This window comes from Balaenoptera musculus, chromosome 15, assembly GCF_009873245.2.
Source record: "Balaenoptera musculus isolate JJ_BM4_2016_0621 chromosome 15, mBalMus1.pri.v3, whole genome shotgun sequence".
Classification (NCBI taxonomy): Eukaryota; Metazoa; Chordata; class Mammalia; order Artiodactyla; family Balaenopteridae; genus Balaenoptera; species Balaenoptera musculus.
In genome coordinates, this window is record NC_045799.1 from 22,418,246 (window position 1) to 22,436,324 (window position 18,079).

Here is an 18,079-nt window from a genome sequence, read left to right on the forward strand (position 1 = left end):
GTATTGGTATAAGGATAAAAATATAGATTAATGGAATATAACTGCAACCATTTATGGTCACACTGATTTTTTTTTTTTTTTTTTTTTGCAGCTGGCACGAAAATAGTTTATTGGGGGAGTCCCGGAAAGGGAAAGGGATCGGGGGGAAAGGGCTAGAATGTGGGGACTCTGCCCTATTCTCTTCAGGAACTAGAGCAAATGGGGAGCTGTCAAACAGTACCTGGGGTGCCAAGACAAGTCAATAGGGAAAGAACAGTCTTTTTGACAAATGGTGCTGGGACAACTGCACATCCACATGTAAAAGGAGGAAGCTGAACCCCTACCTCACAGCACATACAAAAATTAACTCAAAATTGATCAGAAACCTAAATGTAAGAGCTAAAATTATAAAATTCTTATAAGAAAACATAAGAGTAAATCTTCATGCTCTCAGATTAGGCAACGGTTTATTAGATACGGCACTTAAATCACAATCAATGAAAGAAAAATAAAGATATTGGACTTCATCAAAATTAAAACCTTTTGTGCTTCAGAAGACAACATCAAGAAAGGGAAAAGACAACCTACAGACTGTGAGAAAATATCTGTGAATCATATATCTGATAAAGAACTTGTATTAAGAATATATACAGAACTCATAACTCAAGAACATAAAAAGACAAACAATGTAATAAGAAAAGGAAAAAAGAAGTATATAGATGAGGAAGGAAGAAATAGAGACAAAATAAAATATTTTTAATGGGGAAAAGACCTAAATAGACATTTCTCCAAAAAAGATATATAAATGACCAAATAGCACATAAAAAGATGCTCAATATCATTAGCCATCAGAGAAATGCAAATCAAATCACAAGGAGATACTATTTCACACCCATCTAGGATGGCCAAAATGAAACAGATAATAAATAACAAGAGTTGGTAAGGATATAGAGAAACTGGAACCCTCACACATTGCTGGTGGGGATGTAAAATGGTGCAGCTTCTTTGAGAAAGAGTTTGCCAGTTCCTCAAAAAGTTAAACATGGAGTTATCATATGACTCAGCAATTCCATTCCTAGGCATAAACCTGAAAGAACTGAAAACAGGTGTTCAAACAAAAACCTGTACATGAATGTAAAGAGCAGCGTTATTTATAATATCCAAAACATGGAAATACCCCAAATGTCCATCAAGTGATGAATGGATAAACAAAAATGAGGTATATCCACACGATGGAATACTAAATTATTTAGCCATAAAAAGGAATAAAGTACTGATACATGCTACAGCATGAATGAACCTTAAAAATATTATGCTAAGTTAAAAACACAAACGGCTACGTATTTTATTATTCCAGTTACATGAAATGTCCCAAATAGGCAAACCATAGAGACAAAAAGTAGGTTAGTAGTTGCCAGGACTGGGAGGAGGATATATTCCTATAGCATAAGGAGTGTCTACAAATAGACACAGGGTTGCTTTTTGGCGGTGGTAAAAATGCTCTGGAATTAGATGGTGGTAGTGGTTGCACAACTCTCATCTAAATATACTAAATATGCTGAATTATATACTTTTACTGGGTAATTTTACGGTATGTGAATTACATATATCCTCAGTGAAGCTGTTATTTGAAAGAAAAAAGAAAGCTACTTTGTGTAGGGTAAAAGGCTCACCCCTAGAAGATGAATTACCATAGTTCTAAGGGCCTTGGAATGTGGGGAAACATCTTTAATGTTTAGACCACTCCATCCTTTTCTTCTTTTAAGTGGTCTGAGATGGAAGCTAAGCACTGAAAAAATAAGATTTGGTCTCTGCCCATAGGGAGCACCCAGCCCAATGAAAGAGCAACACTTATAAGCAAACAATGGTAATACAATGCAGTAAGAATAATTATGGACAGGGTGTAAAAAATAAAATACTACAGTAACAAAAATAAACCAAGTAGACAAGCCCTAAATATATGGGAGAAAAAAACTTTAAAACTGTTAGAAGACAATATTAGAGAATATCTTTTTGATCTTGGAGCAGCGTAGAATTTTTTGAAGATACAAAAAGTACAATCTAGGGAAAAAAAGACTTTTAAATCAGGCTTCATTGAAATGAACTTCAGTGCATTGAAAGATGCCATAAAGCAACACTGAGGGACAATATCTGATGCTTATAACTAGGGATTTACTAATATATATAGCTCCAGAATATATGTAGCTCCTAAAAATCAATAATTAAAAGACTAACAAACCAAAAGAAAAAGACAAAAGATACACAATTCACAGAAGAAGAAACCTAAATGGCCCATAGACACAAGAAAAGATGCTCAATCTCACTAGAAACCAAAGAAAAACACTGAAACAACAAGATACCATTTCCTATCCATCAGATTATCCAAACTCATAATAGCAAATACTGGTACAAATATGAAGAAAAGAGCAATTTGGCAAAACCTAATAAAGCTGGAAGATGAACATACCCTACGATCCCACAACTTCATTCTAGATAAACAAAATGTGCATGAGCAAACGTACTAGGATATTCACAGCAGCATTGTCTGTAACAGTGAAAGTCTTAATGTCCAACAACAGAAAATGAATTAATAAATCTGATACATTCATAAAAGGAAGACAATTTTATGAAAATTACTCATATTTATGCATATAGCTCTAGTTCTACGTGCATAAATATGGCTAGTTGTCTTTAATATTGAGTGAAATCAAGCAAATTGCAAGAGGATACATACAGTATAATGAAGCATATAAATTTTGGTAAGATGCAAATCAATGCAATAAATTGCTTAAAAATACATATGTAGCAGAAATATAAAAACTGGCATTGGAACATACACCTCAAATTTGGGGAAAGAGGAAGAAAAAGTGAGGAATACACAGAGAGCTTAAATTCAATCTATAGGGCTTTATTTCTTACCAAAATAAAACAAAGGAGAAAAATATAGCAAAATGTTAGGGCTTGAGGGAGATGAGTGGCCGGTAGGTATATGACAATCATTATATTATTCTTTGTTCTTTTCTGTATCTTTTAAATAGTCCAAAATAAAAAATTAAATTAAATTAAATTAAAATCCTATGGGAGCACAGATGAAGGAGGAATATTTGAACTAGACCTTACAGAATGAGTAGTTCAGCAAGGGAGGGGAAGAACATTCCCCATGGAAGAAACAAGAGAAGTCCAAAGGCTTTACATGTACTGGGCACGTAAAATGTATATGAGGACGAGTATGTGGTCAAGAGCAGCTAGGGCTGAGGGGATGGGGACGCAGCCACAATGAAGGATGCGCATGTGCTCTGTGGAGGACCTTCTAAAGCCACAATGAGGAGTCTAGACCTTATTCACAGGCAATAGAGAACCAAAGAAATGTTTAACTAGGGGAACACTGTGATTTTATCATTCTAGTGGTGTTTACGGTGCTTATTAAATGGAAGGGGCAGAGACTAAAGACAGTGAAACTGGCTGGAAACTACCTATCTACCTACTTGGGATCTACCCAAGTAGGAAAACTGAGGCTGAAAAACAAAGGAATCATGCAAAAGACACTTAAAGGTGGAATCAACAGGGCATGGTGACTGACCAGAAGTCAGAAGTGGAAAGAAAGGAAGGGTTAAGAACGGCTGTGATGTATGGGTATGGCACTTATACTGGATATGTTGTTATCAAGATTGCATAGGTAGAAGGAAGGAGGTTTCAGGCCAAAAAAAAAAAAGTTTGCCTTTCAATGTGTTCAGTTGCAAATAAGGCCCCTTAATGCAGGAAACTAAAATTGAAAGAATCTGGATTTTCAAGGTTCAATAATTTCTGTCCAAATCTTGTGTTAGTGAATGGACTAGGATCAGATGTCTCCTGCCCAAAAAGGTCAGACATGAGGTAGAGAAAAGGCAGAGAGACTAGAGTTCCAGAAAATATCCTCCTTTCTGCCAAACTTTTAATATAAATGTTTGATCTAACTATGTTAAGTAATGCCCCACTTTTGAAAAGGTCAAACTTTCTAGCTGCCTTGTCCTTTCAGTAAAAGGAAGTGACACAGGGGCTAACCTGAGGAGCTCTCCAAAGGCCAAATTTGGGATAATATGAGCAAAAAAAATAAATGACAGTAATGGATTATAACCTACAGAGTAAAATAAGTATCCATGAATCCAAAGTATTATAAGTAACTGAATAACTAAATGCAGGGGAAGGGGGACAGCTTTTTCTTACAGTAGAATTCCAATTAATAAATGTAGAAAGAATGAAAGAGAAAATCACCTCTTGGCAAACACCACATTAATAACTCTTACAGGCAAGATCATCAGGATATTTGCAGAGTCTCAAAATATCACTCCACCAGACACTTAATTATAAAGCAGATAAACAGCAACTTTACAATGGAGAAACCTAGCAGACACCACCTTAACAAGTGATCAAGGTTAACATCACCAGCAATGAGACATATCAACAGCATATACTTCTTAATAGGATACACTGAGAAGGGGCATCACTTTTGGTGTATTCTCACCAAAAATGCACGACCTGAATTTAATTATGAGGAAACATCAGACAAACCCAAAGTGAGGGACATTCTACAAACTAACTGGCCAGTACTCTTCAAAAGTGTCAAGGTCACAAAAGACAAACTATCCTAAATTGGAGGAGAGTAAAAGGGCATGACAACTAAAGGAACATGTGATCCCAGGTTGAATCTGGGACCAGAAAAGGGACATTTGTAAGATACCTAGTGGAATTTGAATTAAGGTTATATAGATTAATTAATAGTATTGTATCACTGTTAATTTCCTTGTATTGACAATAATATTACAGTTACATAAGATGTTAACATTTGGGGAAGCTGTGTAAAGGGTATACAGGAATTCTTCATACTATTTTTATAACTTAAGATTGAAATTATTTCAAGATGAAAAAGTTTCATTAAAAAAGAGAAGTGAGTGGAAAATGACATTTGAATAGCGAAGAAAATAGCTGTCACAAACAGCATATATTTAATTATTCGGGAAAGGCACTGTACTACTTCAAGTTCCCCTGACCCAACAGAATGCGTGACAATGTGGTCAAGTAGGTGCAACAAAGACACAGTGGCAGAGACACTGAGAAATGACAGCAGTAAGGACAAAGTAATATTATAAATAGGCCAGTGGCTGGAGCTGCACACAGCTCTGCAGCCTCTAAGCTAGCTCAATATTCACTAAGGCACAGTGACTAAACCAGTATTGTGCAGGGGATCCACCCAAGCACAGACAGGCTGGAGGTTTTGGACAAGTTACTCTACCCCTCTGGGTCTCGTCTGTGAAACGAAGAGGACTCCACGCATCTGCTAGGATTGTTGTAAGAATAAAATAAGCAAAAGCACATAGAACTGTACTGTTCATGTCACAGGCTTTCAATAAAGGGTTCACACTTATGATCCTAAGCCAGAATAAGAGGTTAAACCATATCCCATAGTTTAAAAAAGTAGGAAAATATGTAATTCATCTTAAATAAACTTCTACCCAAAAAGGTTAAAATGAAAGCCACAGTGCCTGAAGGGGCAAACTTCAATTAGCTAGAAAAACCACTAATGTGAAATACCACATTCCCACAAAGCATCAGATAAATGAGGCATAGCCTTCCATCCTTAAAACCACGTGGATCTTCAACAAAACTAGAGTCAGCTAAACATCTGAAACATAGTTCATTAGGAAGGATTACCAATTTTCTTTTGTACTTTACCCAGACAGACTCATTATGGTGCTACAGGTCACTTGATGCTTTTGGTCCCCTAATTAGCATCAAGCACTTTTCTAAATCTATCATGGGGAATAATAAAACAAAAAAAATTTTTTTAATTAAAAATAAATAAATCTATCAAGGCCAACCACAGAAAACATCTCAAGAATATTTATATCTCAGTGGAATTATGGGTGATTTTTTTTTTTAATTTTTATTTATTTATTTATGGCTGTGTTGGGTCTTCGTTTCTGTGTGAGGGCTTTCTCTAGTTGTGGCAAGCGGGGGCCACTCTTCATCACGGTGCGCGGGCCTCATTATCGCGGCCTCTCTTTTTGCGGAGCACAGGCTCCAGACGCGCAGGCTCAGTAATTGTGGCTCACGGGCCCAGTAGCTCCGCGGCATGTGGGATCCTCCCAGACCAGGGCTCGAACCTGTGTCCCCTGCATTGGCAGGCAGACTCCCAACCACTGCGCCACCAGGGAAGCCCCTATGGGTGATTTTAATTTTTTCTACTTCCTAAATTTTATGTAAGATAATAATGCTAAATTATAATGGAAAATGAACAATTTACAAATAAAAGAAAACTTGCTATGATCAAGTTCTTGGCTAAGTCTGTCAAACAGCATAGTTCAAACCTATCCCTCTCAACATATTCATGTTAACTTGGTCATAAGTGAAGTCAATATACCAGATGGTTAATGCTATGTGCCTGTTTGGTCATTTCCTTGTGTATATTAACATGGCGATGGGGATGACAAGAAAAGCACTTACCTCTACAGTATTTGCAATATAACGGTTATCACCTTCAACTTTGACAGAGAAGTCATAATAGCCACTGGAAAATTTGACATTCACAAAGTTTAGCTCAAAAACATCCCTGTTAAGAATGACAGTGGGGTTAGCAAGAACTCACATAGGAAAGTCACAAATATAACAAACGGCCTACGAAGTGAGGCATTCCTTGAGATGGTCCAGGGTTGCACCACTTCTTCACTTTTCAACTTCCCACCCGCCTTGGGCCACCTCCTGCTCAGTTACAGATTATAATGAGGGGCAAACTTCAAAACGATCTAAAATGACCTCCTTTTTCAAGTCTCGAAAGTCTTCTTTTCATTTTTTCCCCCTCTCAGCTCCTAAAAATCCCACCTCCTTCGGGTAAGTCTTCCACAATTAAATGCAAAACAGCTAAGTCTACAGTAGGATACCAATTACGTTAAAAAAAAAAAAAAAAAAAAGAGTAGAAATGTTCAAAGAGGTTGGTGTAGGGTAGTATAATTGTAGGTAATTTTCTGCATTATTTCTACTTTCCTGTGCTTTGTGAATTTCCTAAAAAGGGCACATCTTACTTTTAATTTTAAAATATTAATAATTTTTATTTTAAAGGGGAAAAAGAAAGGTAGAGAATTCTTAACTCTAACTACATCGCAAAACCCCCAACGTCATTTACCATTTTACTGATCATTCGTAAAAATGATTTTGCTTTTTTATTTCACATATTGCCTATGTATCTTTACGACTGTGTAAGAAATGCATTTTCTCTCTAAAACTCACAGTTCCCAATCTCATTAACTTACTAATTTAATACTTAACAAAGTTTCATATAAAAATTGATCCTTAATTTTTTTTAAAATTTACATAACAATAACACAGCCACTGAAGATAAGACTACAGAAGAATATTAATCCTATGGGGGGAAATGTTCATATTATTATAAATAAAGCATAATCCTAAATTTAGGTAAATTTGGTTTTATGATCGTGGTAATAACCACATAAATCTGGGTTATATTGGCTGCAGGCTAACTTTCCAAAACAAGTATATTGGCACCCTACAGAGATGTGCTCAGTTCTTACCCCACAAGGGTGAACGATGTCTTCTGGAGGACTGTGGCTCTGGAGGCAACGGATTTAGCGTGTTCTAGTTTAACAGTGGCCTGAGTCAGAGGCTGGGACAGAACATTGGTGACCTGCAACTGGAAATAAATTTTAAAATTATCTGTAGCAACAAAAGCTGAGGGAGTACAGATTTTCCTTCTAGGGTGCGTGCTTTACCCATAGGGAGCAAGCTCTGCCAGGAAAGAACCATCTTGTTTTAGGAAACCATCACTGACCTTTGGTCTACTATCTATGGGAAATCAAATACAGGAAAACACAATTAGTTTGGGAATGGGACAGATTACAGAATGTTAGAGGTGGGGAAGATCTTAAAGATGATCTTACCCAATGATCTCATTTTTCAGATGAGGAAACCAGAGCCCAGAGAAAGAAAATGACTGGCTCCAGATCACACAGTTAATGTTTCCTTCTCTCTGATCCCCTGATCTACCCACTCTACTTCACTACTACGGTATCTTTAAAAAAAAAATTATTAGCAAGAAAAATACTTTAGGACGGTATGGGCAATGGGAAAACTGAAGTAATATGGATAACAGTAATAACACTCATTTGTTGAAAGTCGACTATTTGCCAGATACCAGGCTAGGCCTTTATATATATCCTCCCACCGATCGTCTGAGACATAGCATAATCTATCTCTATTTTACAGATGAAGAAACTGAGGCCACGAAGAGGTTACGAGACTGCCAAAGGCCACATGGCTAAGGACTCAAACCCCAGCCTACCTAGCTTCAAAAGCCAGTATTTTTTTCTACTTTGCTCTCTTAGCTCCCCCTAACTCATGGTGAACTATGTTAATCAGGTTAGTTCTCACCCCAGTCTTTGATGAGGGGATGTGACTTGTAGGTAGGGAGAGAAGAGGCAACTTTGGAATACGGGGCACTTCTTCAGGAGAGTATCTGTACGGTCCTCTGAAGCAGAAGAACTTAGGGGACACATGGAACTGTCCTATGTGGAACCCATGTGTTTAGACATAAATAAAATGCTAATTTTTTATAAAGATTTTAGCTTATACATGGTTTCCAAACAATAGCAACAAATGCCTCATTATGACGAATGGAAAACTCTAAACGTGTGCCTTTTGCTCTGTTCAGAGAGTTAACACACCAAAACAGTCCGTGCTTATTGCTGCGTGAGAGGGATGGCTATGCTCTGAAGAGGCAGAAAGATACACTGTCGGCTCCAAGGAAGAGACCTGATATTGATTTTAACAACTGTAAGTACCAGAATTACCTGGGAATTTAAAACGCTGTCTTAAAATAACATATTTTGAAAGTCTGGGTACTGGAAAATACATTTTAGAAGTAAGACTTCTCTATACATCTGGACTTACAAATCCAGAAATGCAATTTTCTAGCACTTAATTTAGTGAGAGCTATACTATTTAAAATACTCTGATGGTAATTCCCTGGCCATCCAGTGGTTAGGACTCCACACTTTTGCTTGAAGGATTCTGTGACTAGTTCACCCAGTGGCCATCCCCATTTGCTCTTCATTTAAGGGGTCTGTCCTCACGGGGGTTACAGTCAGCTGTGTACCAATCTTTGGATTTCTGGAAGCCTTACACTGGAAATGGCAATCGAAGCAGCGCATGTGGGGCATGGAAGTCATACCCGTAGGACAGCCTGTTCCTGAGTGTAGGAAGGAGAGCCCTCAGGCACAACCACAACGGGCACATGGTAGCGATTCTGGGAGAGTGCAGCGGCAGCAGAGGCCACACTGAAGGCTTCTGAGAGTGACTCAAAGTTCTTCTTGCTGAAGATGGCATTCATTAGCTGGATGACCTGATCCTGAAAGAAAAGGGAAATGCAGCAGTCAGGCAGGTGGGACAACCACCCCTCCCTCCCCACCTGGCTCAAGTCATTCCTTATCTGTTTCTAGGCGTTCACTTGGAAGGTCTTTTAGCCATTAACCCAAACTTGTAGGGGTGGGGGAAGCACATATTCTGCATTTAAGTGTAAAACTTGAATTTGGTTGGTTTTTTCCATCTTCTAGTACAAACTGAAATTAATGCATTTATTTGTCAACCATTTATGGATGCTTACTATACAAATGCAAGGTACTTCTAGATAACTACTGAGATACGAAACTATATTATAAAACACCTATAGCAGTACCCATTTGTTCCATACCTATATGTGCCAGGCACTGTGACAGGTGCTTTACAAGCACTAACTCAAATCTTGACAAAAATCCTGAAAAGACTGATATCAATCCTTTCCAAATAAGGAAACTGAGGCTAAAGGAAGTTAAGTAACTCCTACAAGTTACGATGGAAAGAAAAAAAGAAGCAGGACCAAAATTCACATGTAGGTCTGTTTGTCTCCAAAGTCCTTCCACAATAAAATATGTCCTTTCTTGATTCCCCTCACCCTCCCACCCAAGCTCCCTTCCTTGCCAACCCACCTCTAAGCAGTATGCTGGGGCTAAGTTGGTGTTTACAAGACCAAACTTCACAGCCAAAGTGTACATTAGAAAGAAACTAAAATAACTCTCCATTAAGAACTAATGGGCTGCTTAGAGGGGAAAACTGAAAGCAATTTTTTAAAAAAGTAGAACCTAAAAGGCATTATTAAAATTCTAGAGGTTGTTTGCTTAAGAGGAAACATTTTCCACTTCAATCAGTTTTGTTTTTTAAAATCTACCATCTAACAAAAGAGTTCCCTGTTCCCGACAGTGTTATTCACAGTCGACATGAAATAATTTTCTTTAATTGTACCAATTACATTTTCCATCAGTAAGCTGTTGACATGTTAAAATGGGGGACTGTTCACCAGAATCGTTATGTCAAAAGCAGTGACAGCAAAATTATCCCAGCCAAATACCTGGTTAGTAGCAGCTTGGGAATAAAGCAAAAAAAAGTTTAAGTTGTTTTATGTAGAATATCGCCAATTCATGTACTGTACTGTGTATAGGAGAATCCCAAAATGATTTGTACCATAAGACCCACATTCTTGCACTTTCACCCATAACAGAAATTTAAATAGAGCGTGGTATCTCTAGGTCTCCTAAACTTAGGATGAAGGAAAAGACAACAGAAAAATGCCAATACATGAATAAATTATGAGATCATATCCTCCAGAGAAAATACGAAATTAATTCAAATTACTCAAGACAGGTAATTATTTACTGTTTACTTGAAACTCGGCACAGAACTCACAATGCATTCATAATTCACAAAAGAAGTGAAAGTTCTGACTTGGAACCCAAATCTTTCCTCCTAAAATTAAAACAGCAGCAGCTTGTATTTTAAGTCCTTTAGATCAAGGGATGGTAACCTTACAAACAAGTGGTACAAAGAGGGTCCTACTCACAAGACTTCCCACACACATTCCAACTAAAGGTTCTTTCAGGTTAACAAGCTCCTCTTGAAAGAAAGAAAGAAAAGAATTAACTCTTGGTGGACATCTGGTAGACACACATGCCTCTGAGTGAACTACGTCAATCAGCACAGATTAGCTCAGACTTAGGCACTGCTGAGGGTCAGTGGGGAGAGAGGAGAACAGGGCACTTCTCAAGAGAAAGAGGATTTGCACAGGCCACCAGCATGGAAAGCATTCATGAGACAAGCAGTAAGGAGCATCAGGAAGGAATGGGGGGTGGATCGAGAGTAATACACTTGGCCTTCTTGCCACTACCTCATGACGTGTCCGTACCCCATTTAAAGCAAGTATAACAATTTCTTTACATGTCTATCCCACTGACAACCAGTTTCTCAGGAACAGGCTTTACATTTTTCTGTTTCTCATTCTCAATGCCTAACCTAAGACACCCCAAAGCTAACTGAATTGCCCTCTCTGAAAAAAGCTACCCTTAGCAGATAAAGCCAACAATGCCTTTGGTTTTCATGCCCGAGAACTGCTATATAGACAGGCACCTCCTTAATGGATGGCTCGGTGCCCACGTGGTCCATGAGCTTGTAGGTGGCAGCCACAAACAATGCCGTTGTTTCCAGTCCCTCTTCAAACTGAAGATACACACCTCCCAGTTCATCCAGGCGAGCAACAAGGTCCTGTCACAACAAAACAGAGGCAGATTGGAAGTCAAGTGATAACAGAGATGAGATGTACAAACCACTGTCACCCCGGTGCGAACACAGTTTTGAGAAATCTCACTCTAAGTCCGCAGACCACCTCAGTCACTTAGTGCTTTCCCAAAAAAGGTGCTTAGGCAGAGAGTAAAGTATATCATATAGGCATTTGAAGAGAACAGTATCTTCTGCAGCTCTGGGAGTGCTCCTTCCCTGACCCCTTCGACTCAAGCCCAAGCCCAGGAGTCATGGCGCTGAAGGCACCAACTGCTCTGGGCAGAAGGCCAGCGGGCCCAGCCACAGTTCACCCTGGAAGCATCGTGACACAGATGGATTCGATGGCCATCCATTTGGATACAACCTCCAGAGCAGAGCATTTCTCTTTCTTATTCAATGCTCTAAAGGATGGAGAGAGACATACGGCTCCTCTGCGCAACGTGACGAGGCAGCTAATGTGCCTGTGGGGCATCCAGCGATGACACTGTCAGAGTGCCTGTCATCCCCGGCTCTGCAGTCCATGGAAGCAGTCTCGGAGCAGCAGGAGGTCGTGGGCAGTGGAAAGGGTAGTGGAATAGCAAAAACCACAGTGACCACTTGCTGAGCACTAATTTTGTACTAGGCACTTTAGAACTTCGCTTGTTCCTAACCACCACCACGTAAGGAAACTGAGGCTCAGACATTAATAATTTGCCTGAGATTACAAAGTAGTAAGAAGTAGAAAAAAATTTGAATTTCAGGTTTGTTAGGCTCTAAAATCTGTAGACTATGAGACTGTACCTACAAAAGATTGAGTGGTTTGTTGCCTAACTGATGGTGTAACTATACGAGCCTAACAAATATTCCCTAGGAAATACTGCTCTGATACAAAGAACAAAAGTGTGCCACGGATATGAAAAGAAAGGTAACTGGCCATAACAAATCATTCATGTCTCTCTGCAAGACTCTTCTAAAGGGTTTCAAAGACAGAAGCTGGGAAATTCACTTGCCAAAATAAATTTGTACCTCAATCTCCTCCACGATGCTTCTCAGGTCAGCCTGCTGGGACAGGTAGGATGCCGTCTGTAGAGCCTGGACTGTTCTGAAAGGTAGAGAATAGACCCCCAATGAATGGCAAGTCTCCATTTCCCCTTCCTGTATTGGGATACCTACACAAACATCCCGCTCTTGTTCTTTAGAACTATAAGACAGCCTCGGCCCCGAAGGAGCTTGTTTACAATCTAGGGAAAGATGTAACAGAGGCCATTACATTACAGGGAATTCCCTGGTGGTCCAGTGGTTAGGAATCTGCACTCTCATTGCCAGGGCCCCAGGTTCGATCCCTGGTCAGGTAACTAACATTTTATAAGCCGCGTGACGCAGCGCCCCCCCCCCCCCCAAAAAAAGACCATTACATTACAAAGTTCACTACAGCAAGAGAGAAGGCAATCGGGGCAGCAGGATCCACGTAAGTACTGAGGGCGGAGAGAAGAGAGGGTGCACCAGGTCACCCCCCTCTGAAAATCTGTTTGGTTCCTAATGGCACCACATATTGAACACCAGACTAAGACTTAATTAGATTTAGAAGAGATATACTTTGAGGGAGAAGAGGAGTCAATTCATCGAATGAAGGTATATTTGGCATCCCCACGTTGTAAGAGGCACTGTGCTGGGCAGAGGTTGGCTGCCTCTTTTCTACTTTTCTTACTCCAAAACCAAAGAAGCACTGTGGAATCTACATATGTAGGTTGTTGGGTAGAATTTGGAGCAACTTTTCTGAAACCAGATTAATGCACTATAAACAGGAAGCATTAGGTAAACACTCAGTTAACGCTTGTGCTGTCACCATCCAGCTCGGAGACCTGAAAGCCACCCGTCCTTTAGGCATTAAATAAGATGAAAGGAATAGAAGATCTGGTTCTCAAACCAGCATCTATTCTTTTTCTCTTTTCCTACTATTTACTCCTTATTATAAAAGTACATATTTGTCAAAAATTCAAATACATTACTAAAGGAGAAAGTTAAAATTCCTGTAATGCCTACCCCTAAAAGATAACTGTCCTGCAATTTATTTAGATTGTACAGATCTTTCCGTGAGGACATATAAATATATTTCATCCTTATTAACAACGACATAATATTGTACTGCTCAGATGAACCATAATTTACTCACTTAATCTCCAATTGATGAACATTATGTTTTACTAGGTCATACAATGCTGTAACTGTTAACCCTTATTCATGGCTGTATATGTATATATACATTTTAATTTACTTAAGTGAATTCACATAAAGTTAGCCATTTGAAAGTGAACAATTCAGTGGCATTTAGTATATTTCACAATGTTGCGCAATCACCACCTCTATCTAGTTCTAAAACATTTCCATCAGTCCAAAATAAAACCCCATACCCCTTAAAACAGCTTCATTCCATTTCCCATCCCCTGCCCTCTCCCCTCCCCAATAGCCCCTGGCAACCTGTGTTCTGTCTCTATGGATTTACCTATTCTGGATATTTCATATAAATGGAATCATACAAATGTGACCCTTTGTGTCTAGCTTCTTTCACTTAGCATGACATTTTCAAGCCTCATCCATTCTGTAACATGTATCAATACCTCATTCTTTTTTATGGTTTATTCACATATTTTTATCCACTTATGAGTGTATTTCTGTAAGATAAACATTTTAAGGCGGAATGTAGTAAGTACGTCCACATAAGGTTTTTTATTAGGTTCTATTCTCCTAATGTGGATAACTTGAAAAATAGAAATGGTGCTTCTCAGGGTGGAAAGGAGAAAGCTGAGGACCCCTGGTGGTGAAGCCGACTGCCGGTCAACCCCAGAAAGGTTCCCTAATTCCCAAGAGATGACCGGGCCTTTGTGTAAAACCACCATTTATCAAGTCAGTGTGTTGGGGAATGTAGAGCGAGAATTTGTCTGCTTTCGTCACAATCAGAGCAATTTAGATTCCCTCCATGGAAAACGAATTCCATTAAGATGGTAAGCTGGTAAACAGAGGAGTCACAATTCACAGAGAGGGAAGCCCCAGAGTGTTCAATGACCCCTTTGGGATGCTTGTTGTTAGAACAGACTTGAGAAAATGAAACCTGAATTCCCAAACAAGATAAAAATCCCACATCTGCCCGTGATAAATGCTGAGCCCAGAAAAGGCTGCTAGGATAGCCTAGAAAGAACTTTTCAATTAAGATATCATTTTTCTCTTCTTTGGAACGAGTGAGCGTCATGCTGGTAACAACCTCAGAAGTTTTTAGAATGAAATTAATCCACTTAGCTTTTGAAAAGTTTTGTCATTGGCTTTAATTACTTATACTCCAGTCAGCAATTTCTCTCCCTCTGGAGCACTATATTCAAACCCTAAGAAAGCAGATCCTGTCTTGCTAATAAACAGCAGATGATTCAAAGAAATTGGGTTATGAGAGACCACAAAAGCATCTTTTCAAATTGTTCATTCAAAGCTACTAATGTTTTTTACCATTCTAGACAAGTTTATGAACATTTGTTTCCCAGAATAAGTCCAGTTAAATGTAGAAGGCCCATTTAGAAGAGTCCTAATCTATATCAGATTTGCTTAAATAGGGCAAATTAGTAGTAATATTATATAAGGCATCCTGCCAGTTTGATCTTCACAATAACCCTATGAGACAGATATCATTCTCCCTGTTTTACATATGGAAACACTGAGGTTTAGGGAGGTTAAACACCCTGCTCATGGCCACAGAGGTATTAAGTGGAAGAGTCTGGACACAGTTCTCTCACCCCAAGCGTGTGGTCTTTCTACCTGAAGCTTTTTACAAGAGGATAGAATAGAAACACAAAAGTATAGTTTCAGCCTTTATTAACTCCTTCTTGGGCAACTACCATGTGCCAGGCTCTCTGAGCACTATAAGTAAAGAAGCTTAAAATCTAATACAGAAAAAACTACAATACAACCAAGGAAGTAACCAGCTCCCTAAGAAAGGGACCTCAGAAGGAAATGCTGTAGAGAGCACAAACTCCATTTGTCCCATGCCCACTAAGACCAGGCACTGCACTAGGCTCATCACATGTATTATCTTACTTAATCTTGACATTTGTTCTATGATGTAAGGATTGTTGGTAATGTTTTACAGGTGAGGCTCAGAGAGGTTACTAACTTGCCGAAAGTCACACAGCAAGGAAGAAACAGAGCTGGTGTTCAAACCCAAGTCTAACTGACTCCAAAATGGATGTACTTTCTTTGTACTTCTTTCTGTTCTGGGGTTTAGAGGAGGGAGATATTCCTTTTTGCTCAGAGAGAAAGGGAAAGATTTTTCTGTAGAAGGTGGCATCAGAGTAAGGCACTGACAGTGATCTCGTGACAGGAGATATGGGATATGGTAGTGGTTGCAGAGGCATTCCACAAGGGATTATGGGACGAGATCAAAGTAATGTAACCTGAAACAGGAGGACCACAAGGGCCAAGCACTGGGCAAAGGGTGCGCAAAATGTCATTCCTGAGAAACGTACCAGCCCCAAAGTCACTGATTACTGACCACGTGAATATGAGTAGGGCATGAGAGTGACAGGGAGAAAGTCAACTGACTGTGAGCCCTGCCCTTAACAAAGCTTCAAGTTTAGAAACATTTTGGTTCTTAGCAAAAACAAGAAAAAACCCTGGGAAACAACTGAACTATTCTGCAGTAGGGAACTGGTGTCACTAACATCTTGCTGAACAATGAACAGGAGTCCAGGTGCTCCAATCTGTCTCAGGGTTGCAGTTAAATGGGGGACACATAGAAAACAAAAAATACATATACTGTGTTAAATGAGGAGTTTCAGTGTCAAAGGAAAAAAAAAAAACAAACTACGTATACTATTACTTTTAACTTTAGTAAACATCCTTAAGTCAGCTGCAACATTTAAATGTATAGTTCCTTCCTATAAGGTGCTTCTCCTTCACCTGAGCCTTTTGCAGAGGAGCAGGGGCTGATCCCTAGAATACTCTCCCCTCTGAGGCCCTACTTCCCCCACCAGGTGCTGTCTCCCACTCCTCCAAGGGACCCCGTGAGCTCTCCTCCAGGGTGGAGCCTCCAATGCCAACATCTCACCATGGCCTGGCCAAGCCGCAGTAAGAGACGCACGTGGCTCTCTGGCCTCACTCTCCCTCGGTCACCCCTACCCTTGCTTCAGCCCTAACCTCAAAGGCAGTCATGTCTCTGTGGCAGTGTGTTTATGCTCGGACTCAGTATTTGCCTCTGCTGGAGCAGCTTGAGGGAGCCCGTGTCTTGGTGAGCTGCACGAGGACACGGACCTTACCTGCCTTAGCACAATACGACGTCTGCAGTGCCAGCAGAGCACCTGGCACAGAGCAGGTGCCCAGACAATACCTGTGGAACCAGTGGATGAAGCCTCTCAGGATAGTAGCCTGAGAAGCGCTCAAGATTGTGACTTACGCGAGCACGGTCTCCTCCTTGCTGAGGCGAGAGGTAAGGGCACCGAGCACTTCTTGGGAAGCCAGAGGAAGGCCAAAGCCACTTAGGGCTGCAACTGCGTGGTAGATCTGGGCCACGGAGGAGTCTTCACTGACAGCTGCCAGAAGCAGATCTTTGGTCTCATTTGAAATAGAGATCTAAGAAAGGATGGGTAGACACAGAGTTTACAACATGTGCTGCCAGCCTGCGGTAGGCACACCAAAGATGGCAGGCAGAGCAACTGCCGAGGTCACACCACCCGCCTGGGCTGTGATCACCCCTCTTCGACATCTCAGATGCCAGAATTAAATATCTGTAAAACCTCAGCATAACACTTTTGAAAAGATTCTGGCAAGTCACTTGTCTACTGATATGGTTCTCCTGTGTTCAAAAAAATGGATTTCCAGAAATCTGGCGTGGGGGCATTCTTCTTTTGCTTTAAATACTTTTAAATGTTAAAGGGAGACTGAAAGAAAAAAATAAGACTTCCCAGAAGAGAGGCAACTATAGGAAAAAGTTATTTAAAATTCATGAAAAGTGAAAACTTGGGAAAAATAAAAAGTCTATTTCTTTAAGAAAAAAAAAAATCACAAGAATGGAATTCCCACCCACACTTAATGGGGGTCTCACTGCTAAAGAAAAAATATTCTGACATGACTTTCCCTTTTTAAAAATACACTTTACAGTTTAAAGTAAATGTAAATGTAAGAAGCTGGACTCACCTCACACCCTGAGAGGGCCTGGCTGGACTGGGCAGCATAGAAAAGGGAATCCACGTTGCTCGGATCAAGGTTTGAGTTAATGAAGGTGCATGCTTGCTAAACAGGGGAGAAAGTCAATGATAAGTGGTGAAATACACAGTGATTAGGAAAACTGTACGTGTTTTTTGGATGACAAATAAAATTCTCAGCAATCCATGATGGCTTAAAGTATGAGAGCTACACAAGATTTCAATTTTCAAGCAGATATTTTCAACAGAACACTGTATTATCCCAAAATGCTAACTTCATAGAAAGAGCAACAAACCTGAAGGCACTC

The 18,079-nt window shown here is 39.8% G+C and overlaps 1 protein-coding gene across 3 annotated transcripts in view; it reads right to left on the minus strand.

Annotated features, from left to right (window-relative positions):
- Positions 1-18,079, minus strand: part of RPN2 (ribophorin II) — a 55,976-nt gene that overhangs the window by 20,701 nt on the left and 17,196 nt on the right. For all 3 annotated transcript variants that reach the window (XM_036825397.1, XM_036825398.1, XM_036825399.1), the window contains exons 3-9: positions 17,764-17,859; positions 17,024-17,199; positions 12,616-12,691; positions 11,461-11,595; positions 9,197-9,373; positions 7,542-7,660; positions 6,460-6,565 (exon numbers count right to left, since the gene is read on the minus strand). In XM_036825397.1, coding sequence (XP_036681292.1) covers positions 6,460-6,565; positions 7,542-7,660; positions 9,197-9,373; positions 11,461-11,595; positions 12,616-12,691; positions 17,024-17,199; positions 17,764-17,859 — 885 coding nt within the window. The remainder of the gene's footprint in view (positions 1-6,459; positions 6,566-7,541; positions 7,661-9,196; positions 9,374-11,460; positions 11,596-12,615; positions 12,692-17,023; positions 17,200-17,763; positions 17,860-18,079) is intronic.